The sequence below is a fragment of the Leuciscus leuciscus genome (genome assembly GCF_965113295.1).
Source record: "Leuciscus leuciscus genome assembly, chromosome: 25".
NCBI classification, from domain to species: Eukaryota; Metazoa; Chordata; class Actinopteri; order Cypriniformes; family Leuciscidae; genus Leuciscus; species Leuciscus leuciscus.
The window spans coordinates 26465801-26479599 of NC_138724.1; the positions used below are offsets into that span (position 1 = coordinate 26465801).

Here is a 13799-nt window from a genome sequence, read left to right on the forward strand (position 1 = left end):
GCCCATGAGAAACAATATTAGCGTCCGAATAGGACTTAACTGACAGTAGCCTATGCTTTCACTGGCCTTTAAAAGAGCGTTTTAATTCAATTAATAATATTGTTTAATAATATAATTAAAAATCTAACAACAATCAGTGTAATGACAATTTTATTCTTTGCATGAAAACACTTGAATTAGCCTAATTTAATACTGTCTGGGTGTATTAAAACTTCAGAATTATATTCATTTAGACCTGCAACAGTGATAAGGTAAAGCTAAGAGTGGTCCAGACCAACCTTACGAAAGTGTGACTTACAAAAGATATACTTAGCGTACGAACGTTTCGGGAACCGTCCCATAAGGTTAAGAGAGAGGTTAAGGAATAGGTTAAGAACTACTTAGAGATAAGAACGCTTTGGGAAACCGGGCCCAGATTACAAGAGCTGTATGAGGTAGGCTATCCATTTTAAGGCAAGCGAAAAAAATTGTCTCTGATGACACACATGTTTTACATATGTATTTTAATTTGTTACCATCGGGGAGACGATTCAGGGTCTTGATGTGCAAGTCCAATCGTTATAAAAACTCTTTTGTCCCAACTGCGGTTAAAATTTTAAATAGAGATTTTCTTTAAAATTGATGTAGGATGCTGCTAGTTTTTAAATAATCCATCGAAAAGTTGCTATTCTCTTATCATTGCATGTTATTGTATGTACTGTGTTGTGTGTGATCGAAGTTGTGTACTGGCCATGTCATGCTGTCCAAGACAAATTTCCCAGAAATGGGACAATAAAGTATAAAGTAAAGTAAAGTAAAGTAAAGTAAAGTAAAGATTTGAGGAGCATACACTAATATTTTCAATTTTCAATTTTAACATTTTAGTTGTTGTGGTAAGCTTGTGAAGGTGCTGCAGGGTTGCTAATTTCATCAAATCCCCATGTTTCTACCCATATAGAAAATTGTGTGTTTTACGGAAAAAGTACATTCATTAGTTCATGCATGTCAAAGACAAACATTTCTCATTGTGATTTAATATGTCTGGTTGAAGTTACTCCGGCTACCAAATGGGGAATGACAAAATCACCACTGGAACTTAATTATGCCACCACAGATACATTCAAGAAAATTATCAAATTAAAACAGAAGTATAAATAAAACCCTATGGCTGTTTGCTCATTTACTAATGAGGCCACTGACAAATCGTGGCTGTAATCATTAAATTGACGACACTATTGAGCATACATAAACAGTTATTAGAAAAGAAGCAAAACTTCTTTCGACGCTGAAACACAATTACGTCACCGAAAACAGTTTCTGTGATCCGAGGAGCGTGCACTAATATTTTCAGTGGCGCTTTAACACGAAACTCGTGAATATTCATGTCAGCTTCGCCCAGTGTCTCCGAAAATCGATGTGTAATCAATTCTTCTAGTGATGGGCGATACTGCAAATTTCGGTATCGATCCGATACCAAGTAAATACAGGGCCGATATAGATACCGATACCAATACTTTTTCATTTTAAAAGCATGCACTTTCCTGTGCTAGAGCAGTGTGTCATGATTTATGAGGTGAATGCATCATTAATATGCTAAATCTGAATACGTTTAATACGTTCTGAAAACTACCCTAATTACTAGCCTACTAGCCTACTGTTCAAAGGTTTGGGGTCTGTAAGATTTTTTATTCTCTTCTGCATTTATTTGATCAAAAATACAGTAAAAACTGTAATATTACAATTTAACATAGCGTGAGCTTAGAATTATAAGGTTCTATCTCCGTTTAGGGTAGTTCTGAGATATTGAGCATCTTTACATCCCAGCTGGCAATGGAAAGATGTAACCTTTTTATTTTATTAATAACTACTAACAAAATATTATTTTTTTTTACAAAAATAACACCACACAGGCATTAATAAACACCTAATGGATCAGGGCCCGGTTTCCCAAAGCGTTCTTATCTCTAAGTAGTTCTTAACCTATTCCTTAACCTCTCTCTTAACCTTATGGGACGGTTCCCGAAACGTTCGTACGCTAAGTATATCTTTTGTAAGTCACACTTTCGTAAGGTTGGTCTGGACCACTCTTAGCTTTACCTGATCACTGTTGCAGGTCTAAATGAATATAATTCTGAAGTTTTAATACACCCAGACAGTATTAAATTAGGCTAATTCAAGTGTTTTAATGCAAAGAATAAAATTGTCATTACACTGATTGTTGTTAGATTTTTAATTATATTATTAAACAATATTATTAATTGAATTAAAACGCTCTTTTAAAGGCCAGTGAAAGCATAGGCTACTGTCAGTTAAGTCCTATTCGGACGCTAATATTGTTTCTCATGGGCTCGTCCGGTATTTTAAACATTTACAGAGGTAAGTTGGTGATTTTAGTGCCGTCCGAATCCATAATATCAGTGTTTTTCTCACCCAATCCGCGTAAAAATCCCTGGCCAAATTAGTACCTTCTGTTTTTTGACAAACAGGTCGTGTGGTAATTTATTTGCCGTCTGAATCCACATCTCCGAGTTTACAAGAGATTCAAAATTCACGGTTTAAATCCTTTTTGATCACTGCCGAGCACCGTACGTAAGATGTCAACTTTTATTACTGAAATGCTGGAAAGTATTTACACAAGAACAATATTTCATCGCAGCTCCACCTCAGCGAACAAAAATGAGAAAGAAAAGGCGGCACGTAAATTTTTGAAAAGGTTATTGTGGCAGCAATAGGCTATATGTTACAATCTTAAAATATGTAGGCTAGGCTATTATAGGCTATTATAGTTTGGATTATTTTTTATAATATCCAGTAATCATAATAAATGCAATTTCAACTATTTCTGAAGTGCTTCTCTAATAAAGAACACCACTTTCTCACATAAACAGCCCCTGCACGAGAGAATAATTGATTCTCGAGTCATCGATTTCAACCAATTCAGCAGCATCGCCACGGACAGCGCCGGGTAACGTCGCATGTAAGAAGGGATATCTTAAGCAGCTTTCTAAGGTATAGTTCGGGGAACACACTTAGGAACATAAACAAATTTGGTAAGATATATCTTTCGAGTCTTCTTAGCACGCTAAGAGTGAGTGTTATCGGGAAACCGGGCCCTGATCCTTTAAGACAGTTACAACAAGTCTCTCAAAGCATTTCATAACATTTGAGGTCAAAGCCACAGGTCTAAAATCACAATTTTCAAATGGGCAAGTTTTCTTAGGAACAGGTATAATTATAGATTTCTTCCACAAAGATGGGATAATATGTGAGTCCATAGATTTCTGAAAGATAGGGCAAAATGCTGGAGTAAGTTCATTTGCGCAGATCTTTAGCAAAAAACCTGAAATTCCATCAGGACCCGTGGATTTTTTAGTACATATACCTCTAAATTGCGAGCTTACTCTTTTTGGTGCTATCTCTAGCCTATGACCTGAATTACATATAATATGGTCCAGAGTACACAATTGATCCACCGGTGACTCAAACCTAAGAAAATAATCATTCAAGTCATTTGCTCTTTGTTGGTCATTGCTAGTTACAAGCCTATTTCGAGGAGGTGCCATATTAGTTACGACTTTCATAGCGTCCCACAACTTTTTGGAGTTCCCTGAATTAAAGTTTTGTTCTATAGTATCCATATGTTTTTTCCTTGCCTCCTTCAGTAACAAATTAAATTCCTTTTGGACTAATTTTTGTTCAATTTTGTCTTGATTAATAAAAGCCCATTTCTTTTTGTTTAAACACTCCTTGATTTCTTTTGTTATATAACCTTTGTTATTAGGAAAGACAGTTACAGTTTTCTTCTCTACAACTGTGTCCACACAAAAGTTAACATAATCAGTTATAGTCTCTGTGGCCACCTCAATGTCCATCTCCGAATGAAAAAGTTCCCAATCAGTAGAAGCAAAACAGCCCTTTAATTTCTCAATGCTGTCCTCGGACCACACAGAAACCATCTTTGTCTGTGGCTTAGTACTTTTTAAAAGTGTTCTATAAGTTGGCATCAAGATTCGCAACTGTTTAATGGATTATCTCGAAATGGTAATAAAAGTGTCAATGTTAAGCATAAACTGCAACCGTTTACCTGTTTAAAACAATGCATAGTTTGTGTTATATGATAAATTGTCTCTTCTGTTTTGCCTGATTGATTACAGGCATTCAGAAAAATAAATAAGGGCAGAGCAAACATGAGCAAATAACCTATGCTGCTATTACTACAATATTACTTGGCTAATACACTCAGAGTGTTAACGTTGAAAACCATACAGAACCAACAGGACACATATTTTAAAAACTTTTTTTTATCTGATTCAAATTATTTTCAATTTCAAAACCGCAAAAACACAGAACAGAACAGAACAGTTTTTATGTGTGACCTGATCCATTTAAATGATTATATCTTGGGGGGGAAATTATATAAGAAGAAAAAAATCCAAAACTATTTTTCACTTTGGTACAAAAAACTCAAATGATCTTGCAGGTCACTCACATATATTTTTCCAAACTGGTGTTGATTTGAACAAATTAAATGGATTAAACCTTAAGGAAACAAGTAAAGGAAAAACAGTAAATGAAACTGTAACAGTTCTTCTGTCTTCTGACGGCACAGGAAGTAGAAACACAGACGTCTTCAGATTCCCAGAGTCTCTTTGGTCACCTGACATCCGAGCAGGACATTACCCACACACACACACTGAGACAGATCGCCCACTGAAACACACACACACACTCAAATCATCAGTGTGTGTCAAAGAACTGAAGATATTTGCTCAAGCGTGTCTTGATGAACGCTGACTGAGTGAATGTGGTCTGGAATGGAGATCTCACCTTTCTGAGAGCCGATCCATGACGCTGCCTTCATGGCCACAAACTGCCACTCGACCCACTGGTCTATTTTACAGCCGTATAACCAGATCAGAGCAAGGAGAGTGGCCCATACTGACCCCTCCACCTGTGCACAAACCATCATACACTGCATTTGTTACTGGACACAATCACCGCTGTCTTATTATTCATCACATCTCTCACCTGTGCTGGCTTCTGATTGGTCAGCTCATCCTCCGTCTTCCCAAACGCATCAGCCAGTGTGGCGTCCAGATCCCAGCAGCCTGACGCCTTTTGGAGAGAAACCAGCTGGAGTAATGGGTCTGCAGTTGAACACACATATAGAGAAAGAGGAAAATCTGTTAAAAAATCATCCCGCAATTTCTTGCCTCTTTGTCCTTGTTGGTGGTTTTGACCTCAATATTGGACTATGTTAGGAATGACATAATAGCATAACATTCTTGATCGGTTCTTTGACTCATTTAATCGTACTACCAAAAGTTGAGGCAATTATAGACAAATTTGAAGAAGAAAAAAAAGGGAAAACAAAATTTATTTCCAAGATTATAAAAAGACTCATCTCTTGTTTCATCTCTATGCATTGAAATCTTTATTTCAATGCTATATTTTCTAAATGTCATAATTTGTTAACAAACAAGTATTCATTACTTCAATGAGCTCATTGTTTCTGCATTAATTATTACATTGTTTAAATTAATACATTTTTAGCTAACTGTGATTTTGTATATGTTCATTTCTGAAATACATAACTTAGACAGTCACCTCTTATAACAGATCACTCTAAATTGTAATGTGGACTCATGCACTTTCTGTAAAGCTGCTTGAAATGATGTGTATTGAGAAAAGTGCTATACGAATAAACGTGAATTGAATTGAATTGAATTGTTTAGCAGTAAGTGTGTGGTAAACCCATAAAGGGGACCAAATGTCCCAGTAATAACCTTCTTTCTTTTTTTTATAGTAATTTTTGACCTTCTGGGGACATTTTTAGGTCCCCATGAGGAAAATAGCTTATAAATCATAGTAAATTAAGTTTTAGAAAAAGTAAAATTGCAGAATCTTTTCTGTGATGGCTGCGTTTAGGGAATAGAATATACCATTTTTACAGTATAAATATCATTACGTCTATGGAAAGTCCCCATAAAACATCAAAACCCAACGTGTGTGTGTGTGTGTGTGTGTTAGTATACCCTTTTGTTTGCCAAGAGATTTTGCTTGATGAGACTCTCTAGAATCTCTGCAACTGACAACAACAATCATTAACCATAAGGTGACTTTGCATTAGAGGTTCACATAGAGTTTGAAATAAAACTCACACACACACATATCACAAAAACATGTCAATCACTTTGGATTCATTGTCTTACTTTCCCATAGGCAGAGGTTTTGTCCCTGAAAAGACAGAAAACAAGAGAATTCATGTCTTAAGTAAATCTGAAGATGACTGTATGACTCTAAAACTACTGTATGTTTCTCTTGTAGAAAAATTCTACAGTAGAAAAATTCAAAGTAACAGACTAAAAAAAGGAGGCATGGACACATTTACGATCAGTACAAATTAAACACATTTGTTTGATGATGATGTATATCACAATGTCGGAGCCCTGACAGACGTTTGTGAAATGGCCTTCGGTGTGTATGTTCACTTCCTCTCAGAAACTACTCATAGAAAGTGTTGAATAACAATCACCCATCCTCTGAATCCTTGACTGTTGAATCTGCTGGGAATCTGCTACAACTGTCAATATGCCAGCACATTTAGATAAGAAATAAAAGAGAACAAACAGGAACAATACATAAACATTTATTTTTTCTTGCAGAACCACATTAGTATCTTGCCATCTCTAAAGAAAAACAAACATGCACAAACACCATATGTAAAGCTATATATTTAAATGAATGCAAAACTAATTTCTTGGTCTAACACACGCACCACAACAACAACAACAACAACAACAACTCAACTTTTTTTTTTAAAGTGAATCAGCAATAATTAAATAATCTTTCCTCAGATGCAGTCTTATGTACAAACATGTAGTCCTCTAACTGTGTTTGCATTAACAAATGTTAAACGGTTAAATCACATGCATTAATAGGTTTAATTTGATAGCCCAAATATTTATACACTACTAGTCAAAAGTTTGAACATCTCCTCATTCTTTATTATGACTATTTTACATAATTGAGATTAATAGTAAAGTCATTAGGCCGGTGGCGTGATTACTGATGAGCGACACCTGCACGACGCACTGGTCTCGTATCTCTCACGGAGGAGCGGAAGCATAAAAGGAGGAGTGATGACAGTGAAGGACAAGAGAGAAATAAGTATAAAAATATGTTATAAAATAAGTATAACAAGGCTTAATGTTGATGTGTGTGTGTGTGTGTGTGTGTGTGTGTGTGTGTGTCTTATATAGCACCATTCTTAGAATAAAACATACATTCGGTGGGGAGAACAAGTATTTGATACACTGCAGATTTTGCAGGTTTTCCCACTTACAAAGCATGTAGAGGTCTGTAATTTTTATCATAGCTACTCTTCAACTGTGAGTGACAGAATCTAAAACAAAAATCCAGAAAATCACATTGTATGATTTTTAAGTAATTAATTTGCATTTTATTGCATGAGATAAGTATTTGATACATCAGAAAAGCAGAACTTAATATCTGGTACAGAAACCTTTGTTTGCAATTACAGAGGTCAAACGTTTCCTGTAGTTCTTGAACAGGTTTGCACACACTGCAGCAGGGATTCTGGCCCACTCCTCCAGACCTTCTCCAGATCCTTCAGGTTTCGGGGCGGTCGCTGGGCAATACGGACTTTCAGCTCCCTCCAAAGATTTTCTATTGGGGTCAGGTCTGGAGACTGGCTAGGCCACTCCAGGACCTTGAGATGCTTCTTACGGAGCCACTCCTTAGTTAACCGACTCCTGCCCTGGCTGTGTGTTTCGGGTCGTTGTCATGCTGGAAGACCCAGCCACGACCCATCTTCAATGCTCTTACTGAGGGAAGGAGGTTGTTGGCCAAGATCTTGCGATACATGACCCCATCCATCCTCCCCTCAATACAGTGCAGTCGTCCTGTCCCCTTTACAGAAAAGCATCCCAAAGAATGATGTTTCCACCTCCATGCTTCACAGTTGGGATGGTGTTCTTGGGGTTGTACTCATCCTTCTTCTTCCTCCAAAACACGGCGAGTGGAGTTTAGAGTGGAGTTCTATTTTTGTCTCATCAGACCACATGACCTTCTCCCATTCCTCCTCTTGATCATCCAGATAGTCATTGGCAAACTTCAGACGGGCCTGGACATGCGCTGGCTTGAGCAGGGGGACCTTGCGTGCGCTGCAGGATTTTAATCCATGACGGCGTAGTGTGTTACTAATGGTTTTCTTTGAGACTGTGGTCCCAGCTCTCTTCAGGTCATTGACCAGGTCCTGCCGTGTAGGTCTGGGCTGATCCCTCACCTTCCTCATGATCATTGATGCCCCACGAGGTGAGATCTTGCATGGTGCCCCAGACCGAGGGAGATTGACCGTCATCTTGAACTTCTTCTATTTTCTAATAATTGCGCCAACAGTTGTTGCCTTCTCACTAAGCTGCTTGCCTATTGTCCTGTAGCCCATCCCAGCCTTGTGCAGGTCTACAATTTTATCCCTGATGTCCTTACACAGCTCTCTGGTCTTGGCCATTGTGGAGAGGTTGGAGTCTGTTTGATTGAATGTGTGGACGGGTCTTTTATACAGATATTGAGTTCAAACAGGTGCAGTTAATACAGGTAATGAGTGGAGAACAGGAGAGCTTCTTAAAGAAAATCTAACAGATCTGTGAGAGCCGGAATTCTTACTGGTTGGTAGGTGATCAAATACTTATGTCATGCAATAAAATGCAAATTAATTATTTAAAAATCATACAATGTGATTTTCTGGATTTTTGTTTTAGATTCCGTCTCTCACAGTTGAAGAGTACCTATGATAATAATTACAGACCTCTACATGCTTTGTAAGTAGGAAAACCTGCAAAACGGGGTTGAACCTGCTTGTTCTCCCCACTGTATACTCTGAATATGACATTGTCCACTCTAGAATACTGTTGATGTTAAGCTTAATAGCTTAGCTAACATAGATAGCTAACTGTGGTTAGCAAACTGTTGCTAGCTAACGTTAGCTAGATGTAAAGAGCACCAAATACCTATAAATATTACTTAAATGACTTATGATAGATAAGTATACAAAGACACAACTACAGATATGATAGTAATATGTGATAATACATACCCAACACCTAAAGATCACCTCAAACAGAAAGATCACCTCAGTTTTCTTGAGCTGTAGTATTGTTTACCTCAGATCTCCATGGCGATCATTGAGCACTGTTAACCACTTTATCCAACAAAAACAGATGTGCGGTGGCACCCCTAAATCATCATGTACTGGAAAAATATTTTGCATGTGTTGTTTCTACATATATTATTTGGAACACTTTTAGCACCCACCCATATCAAAAAAATTTTGATGCACCTATAATATATATACATATACATAAATATACATATATATATATACACACACACACACAGAAACAGTTTGATTTAGTCGACAAAGTACAGGTTAGTACAAATGTATAGTATTAGAAACAACAATGATTAACAACTGGATGTTTGATTAAAACAAAGATTACAAATGCAAAAAGTGCAATAAGTGCTATCTCCATTATGGGCCATTTTTATATCATTTTGGTTAATTTTGCTGCATTTTGTCTGAATTTCATGCTATAAATCGTATCATAAATATTTAAAGCTATTACACTGATGAATCTACGCTGTCGACTTGTTAGTTGTCTTACTGTTAGTTAGTGTTAGTTGTCAACTTGTTAGTTATCTTATTATTAGTTAGTGTTAGTTGTCAAATTGTTAGTGTTTGTATTATAGCACAGGAAGTAGAAACACTGACGTCTTCAGATTCCCAGAGTCTCTTTGGTCACCTGACATCCGAGCAGGACATTACCCACACACACACACTCAGACAGATCGCCCACTGAAACACACACACACACACACACAAACACACACACACACACACACACACACACACACACACACACACACACACACACACACACACACACACACACACACACTCAAATCATCAGTGTGTGTCAAAGAACTGAAGATATTTGCTCAAGCGTGTCTTGATGAACGCTGACTGAGTGAATGTGGTCTGGAATGGAGATCTCACCTTTCTGAGAGCCGATCCATGACACTGCCTTCATGGCCACAAAATGCCACTCGATCCGCTGGTCTATTTTACAGCCGTATAACCAGATCAGAGCCAGGAGAGTGGCCCATACTGACCCCTCCACCTGTGCATCATACACTGCATTTGTTACTGGACACAATCACCGCTGTCTTATTATTCATCACATCTCTCGAGTAGCATCTGCCTGCAAAACTGGAGGCTGCATTTTCAGGACCCCACTTCTAGGACCGCATTTCTAGGACCCTAGGTTTTTAGTGACAACGCCACCTACCGAATTAGAGGACCAGTGAAGATGGATGACAATCAGAGTGAGTATCAAATGCGAATCAAGTTTTATTTTTAAAATTTTAAAACAATTGTGATGCATTTCATTGGAACGTTAACGTTGCCAACGTGATGGTGATTTGCTAAATAGTCTTTAATGCATAGCCATCATATATTAGCCTCTAATGCTGTAAAATGAATTGTTATCACAAGCGGCGCGCTAATTTTTCCAGGCGCGCCTCTGTTCATGGTTGCATAGCAACGACAGACTCCACAGGAGAGCAAGCGTTTGTGGAAAGGAGAAAGCAGTACAAACTGCGAAATTGATATCGAGAACTGTGGATTTTCACTGCTATTGGTACCGAATACAGAAATTTTACAGTAAAAAAAAAAAAAATCCTTATTTTTGTATCATGTGTGTGTGTGCACTCTGTGGTAACTAAGATCTTTTAAATATGAAATTTAAAATTAGAGAGTAGAACATGTTCAACTAAATGTTCCTTATTTAATTCACTTCTCTTTCTCTCTCTTAGGAGTCAGTGATGATGTTGTCCATGAAGTTCTGTCTAGTGGTTCACGTCATGAACAAATTTGTTCTCTTACGAGAGGTCTCTCGTACTGCGTATTAGTGCGTAAGATATCTTACGCTAGGGGAAAATCCTTTTCCGCGAGATATTGAAGCCAAAAATTATCCTTAATTTTGTAATAATGCAAAACGCGTTGCAGCAGCAATGCAGACATAGGCGAGACAGCTCGCGCGCCTATTGGCTGCTCTGCGGCAACTGCAGCAGCCTATCGAGCGAGGCCTGGCGTGACGTCAGACCCAATCAGGGCACTTCGCGCCCGCTGCGTCACGTCCCGCCGAAATGGGCGTGGTCTAGGCCTATAAATATCGCTCGCAGGCAGCTATTATCTGATTTTTCATCCTTCAAGCGAAGCACACGCATCGCTGGAGCTGGATTAGAAGCCGCGCCGTCGAGAGAGAGCACCTTCAGCGGGACGAGTCACTGAAGTCGCTGGCCGCGCCGCCTTCCTGCCTTCCTGCTGCGCTTTCCGGCGCTTATATCCTTCTCTTTTATTACACTGTATTTCTGTGTGTGTGTGTCGCCGCCGCGACACACATTTCTAAAAGAGCTAGCGTCTTTTTAAAGATGCCTTCCTGCAGCTCGTGCAGAGCCACACTCAGCGACGGGGACCGCCACGTGATCTGCGTTTCCTGCCTGGGTGAGGAACATGCAGCTCTCGCGCTCGCTGACGGCGGATGCCCTCACTGCGAGCTGATGGCAATGGCGACTCTGAGGACTCGCCTAGCCGTCTTCACCGAGACTGCTCCCCCGGCCGCCGCGGCGTCGCGCCGTAAAAAGCGCCGTGCCCAGCGGGCCCCGGAACCCTCCCTCAGCCGCCAAAGCTCGCCGGTTCGCCCGCTTGCTTCCCCGGCTTCTTCTGTTTCGCTTCCTGACGGACAGCGGCCGCCGTCTGCCGCCGCTTCCGTTGATATCGCGGATGAGGAAGCCCTGCTGGGAGAGGATGATTCCTGCTCTATCCTGGCGTCAGGCAGTGAGGATTGGGCGGGCTCTGAGGACCCCGCACCCCCTGCCCGCACGTCGTCAGGCAAGAGAGCTTCCATTGAGACGGAACTCATGCGAGTACTCGCACAGGCCGCGGCGAGCCTCGGCCTCGAGTGGTCTTCGCCTGAGCAGCCCGCTCACAACCGGCTGGATGGATTTTTCCTGCCTGGGGAGCGCGCTTCGCCTGCGTCCAGACCGGCGCCCTTTCTTCCTGAGTTACACGAAGAAGTCGCCAAGTCCTGGAGCGCCCCCTATTCTGCTAGAGTGCGTCCTGCTGTTTCTTTGGCATTCTCCGCCGTTGACGATGCCAACAACAAAGGATACCTCTGGACGGCGCGCTAAGCCGGCCCTACCCTCTAAAGCTTGCCGCACGACGTCAAGCTTGCTCCACCGCGCTTTCTCCGCCGCCGGGCAAGCTGCGTCAGCGTTGCACACCATGGCAACGCTCCAGATCGTCCAGGCCGATCTCCTCCGTAAGCTGGATGAGGAAGGACCTGACGCGATCTGCGTGCCGGACTTAAGGAGTGCCACGGACCTCGCTCTTCGTGCTACTAAGTCCGCAGCACAAGCCATTGGACGGACTATGGCTTCTCTCACCGTGTCTGAGAGACATCTCTGGCTGACGCTCTCGGAAATGGCCGAGTCTGAACGCACCGCGTTCCTCGACGCCCCGCTTTCCGCCACAGGCCTCTTTGGATCCTCCGTCAAGGATTTCGCGGAGAGATTCGCAGAGGTACAGAAAGCGTCTCAGGCTATGAAGCACTTCCTCCCGAAGCGCTCCAGCTCTGCAGCAGGCCGTGCGAAACCGTCTGCTCAGAGCTCACAGCCACAGCCACCGTCCACTGCCTCCACTTCACAGCGCCGCCAGGCCAGAAGCGCGAGACCGCGTTCCCGCTCATCCGGTCGCCGCCCCGCAGGACGCGGCTCGCGACCTAGGATCACGGTGAAGCCCGAGGCCCCGAAGTCGTCCTAGCACAGCTAGGAAAACGACGGTGTTCCAGTCCCGCTGCGGCCGGATTCACACCAAAGCTATTCGCTCGTCCAGTTCCAGAAAATGTGACTGTTCCAGTGTTTTCTGCAGCCAACAAGTCGGTTCTGTCACCCGCTTGCCTGCACACAAATGCCGTTTTCACGGCTACCCAGATAAATCCCCAAAAGAGTGTATTTTCTGGTGTCCCGGCCACGGCCGATGGTGTTTCATGTGTAGTAAGAATGCCCACTGCCCAGTGCCCATCCCTACACACAAGCACAGCCTGTCACACAGGGCTCGCGCACATAAAACCGACTCAGATCGGTTGCGCTTCAAACATGGTGAACGTGCCCACTACCCAGTGCCCACTAACACCACGTTATGCATGTCTCACGGTTTCTGTAAAAACGAAACCAACGTGCACTCGCTTCACGCAAGCGAACGATGCTTTCGGTGTGATAAATGTGCCCGCTGTCCCGCGCCCACATCCACACATAGACATGACAGTTCCCACGGGAACCGCCCAGCCCTCCCCCTCGCGGTTAACCACCGCAGAGGAGTCGAGCGCGGGCAATCTGCCCGCTGTCATCAGCGCGCCCCATGCCTCAAATGTCACGAGCGACACGCTCGTGTTACAGCACACCGAAGCTTCTCCATCGCTGAGCGAGCGGAGCGCGCTTCGTATTCAACCCCTAGCTATCCATGCAGACGCATGGGCAAAGCTACCTGGGGTTTCGAAGTGGGTGCTGAACATTATAGAAAGAGGCTATTCGCTGCAGTTTCGCCGACGCCCTCGTCGCTATGTGGCGCGCGTCGAGACCACGGTAAAAACAGAAGTAGCACATCTACTTCGAGCCGAAGTGACGAAACTATTGAGCAAAGGGGCCATAGAGCCTCTCTCTCAAGATCAGAGCGAAGG

At 41.9% G+C, this 13799-nt stretch overlaps 1 protein-coding gene across 4 annotated transcripts in view; it reads right to left on the minus strand.

The window, feature by feature from the left end:
• Positions 1-4012: 4012 nt before the first annotated feature.
• The window catches only part of LOC309490087 (von Willebrand factor A domain-containing protein 5A-like), a 28543-nt gene continuing 18756 nt past the window's right edge, over positions 4013-13799 (minus strand). For 2 of the 4 annotated variants that reach the window (XM_082159089.1, XM_082159088.1), the window contains exons 21-22: positions 10058-10181; positions 9319-9856 (exon numbers count right to left, since the gene is read on the minus strand). In XM_082159089.1, coding sequence (XP_082015215.1) covers positions 9777-9856; positions 10058-10181 — 204 coding nt within the window. In that variant the 3' untranslated portion in view covers positions 9319-9776. Of the gene's footprint in view, positions 4690-4806; positions 4931-9318; positions 9857-10057; positions 10182-13799 lie in introns of those variants that run through there. The other 2 variants (XM_082159091.1, XM_082159090.1) reach the window with 2 other exon arrangements.